The sequence below is a fragment of the Pundamilia nyererei genome, unplaced genomic scaffold (assembly GCF_000239375.1).
Source record: "Pundamilia nyererei isolate P.nyererei 1_Seehausen unplaced genomic scaffold, PunNye1.0 scaffold00264, whole genome shotgun sequence".
Lineage (NCBI taxonomy): Eukaryota > Metazoa > Chordata > Actinopteri > Cichliformes > Cichlidae > Pundamilia > Pundamilia nyererei.
The window spans coordinates 252490-254271 of NW_005187665.1; the positions used below are offsets into that span (position 1 = coordinate 252490).

Genomic DNA, 1782 nt, shown 5'->3' on the forward strand with positions numbered 1-1782 from the left:
CCTGTACCATGAGTCCAAATAAGTGGAGTGTTACTCCAGATCTTCTAGTTCTGTAGACTAAATTCTTGCTCAGCGTTAAATTTTAACATCATTTCATTTGATTTTTGTTTTAATGTTTTTCACCTTCACATTAAAACTGGTACTAGCTGAAGTCAGGTGGACAGTTTCTACTAAAACAACATTTGTGCTGCTATTATCCATGTATATTGTATTGAATTACACACTACTGTATATGATCCTGGCATACGTTCTGCTTTTTTAAAATGTACCTGTTTTATATGATAACATGAAGCTAAGACATTCAGCTGATAAAAATAAAAAAGATATAGCTGATTGAAACAAAAAGCAAAAGGGTTTATATTTTTAAGACTGATATATATCTGTGTGTGTATATGTGTGCAGCGACGACAGCCCCTGGTTGTGCACATTCTGCGTTTTTAGAGCCAATCACGTTTGCCTTGACCAGCTGGACGTGAACGCAGTGATGTCTCAGCAAATATCTCAACACATGATGGTGAGAATTTTCTCTGTCTACAACTTTGTCCATGTAACCATCTAACTACCCGTCTCCCTGTGACATTGCTGTGACCTGCCCCTCTGTTGTTTCATCTACAGCAATGCCAGTATCTCCTCCTGAGTCTGCGCAGTGCTGACGAGGAGCAAATGTTTTCTCCAGACCCAATGGGCTATGTAAGTATTTTTTAGGCAAGCAATTTTTATTCATTAGAATCAAGTTTTAAAACATTCATAGAAAATAAAGTGCAGTGCACTGAAAACGTGAGCTATCTTAGCCTTTGCATATTGGTCACACTTCAGATCATCAGTTAGAGTTTCATATTAGACAACAATAAGCTCAGTAAACGCAAAATGCAGATTTTAAATGATGATTTCATTTATTAAGGCAAACAAGCAATCCAAACCTACCTGGCCCTGTGTGAAAAGTAACCGCTCTCCCTTGTTAAATCGGTAACTAGCCAGTTCAGCTTCACTGGCAGCACCAAGGACTAATTGCTGGTAGACCTGTTGAATCAAGAAATCACTTACATGGAACCTGTCTGAAAGAGAAAAGTAGGAAAAATGATCTCAAAAAGCAAAACATCCTACGATCTAAAGAAACGGATGAGAAACAAAGTCATCGACATTGATCAGTCTGTGTTACAAAGCAATTTTAAAGCTTTGGGACTCAAGCAAACCATTGTGAGAATCATTATCCACAAATTGAAAATTTGGAACAGTATTGAACCTGAATTCTGCATTTAAAAACTACATTTTGTATTTTCTTTTCCTAAAATTAAAATTAGCTTTGATGTAAAGCATGTAAGTCTACCAAGTTTGCAAAAAGCTAAGAAGTCAGGAAGGGGGCGAATACTTTTTCACAGCACTATATGTGTAAAACTCTGACTAGAATACTCTGGTTTTCTGGATGTCTGCTTTCACCCACAGCTGGCAAACTACAGCACTTCTATCAAGAGTCCGATGTGGCTGGGCAAAGTAACAGACAAACTCCAGCAGAAACAGTATCAAACTGTCGGCGAGTTTGTTTCTGATGTCCAGCTTATTTTTGCCAACTGTGCGACATTCAACCGGGTAAGAAACTCTTAGTGAAAGTGTGATAATGGCATTCAGTGCTCTCAATAGTCTATTAAGTGCTTGTTTTTATTTTTTATATGGTTTTAAAAGGTTTGCATCTGCATGTAAAAAAGAAGAATTAGATTACATTCACTGAAAGTTTTGGAAACTTCAATTACACCTTATAGTGACAAAAAATGTGATTCTGTATCT

The 1782-nt window shown here is 37.0% G+C and overlaps 1 protein-coding gene across 1 annotated transcript in view; it reads left to right on the forward strand.

Annotated features, from left to right (window-relative positions):
- Positions 1-1782, forward strand: part of sp100.1 (SP110 nuclear antigen, tandem duplicate 1) — a 14954-nt gene that overhangs the window by 11299 nt on the left and 1873 nt on the right. The window contains exons 13-15 of the mRNA XM_005750157.1: positions 403-514; positions 616-690; positions 1444-1587. Of these exons, the coding sequence (XP_005750214.1) occupies positions 403-514; positions 616-690; positions 1444-1587 (331 nt within the window). The remainder of the gene's footprint in view (positions 1-402; positions 515-615; positions 691-1443; positions 1588-1782) is intronic.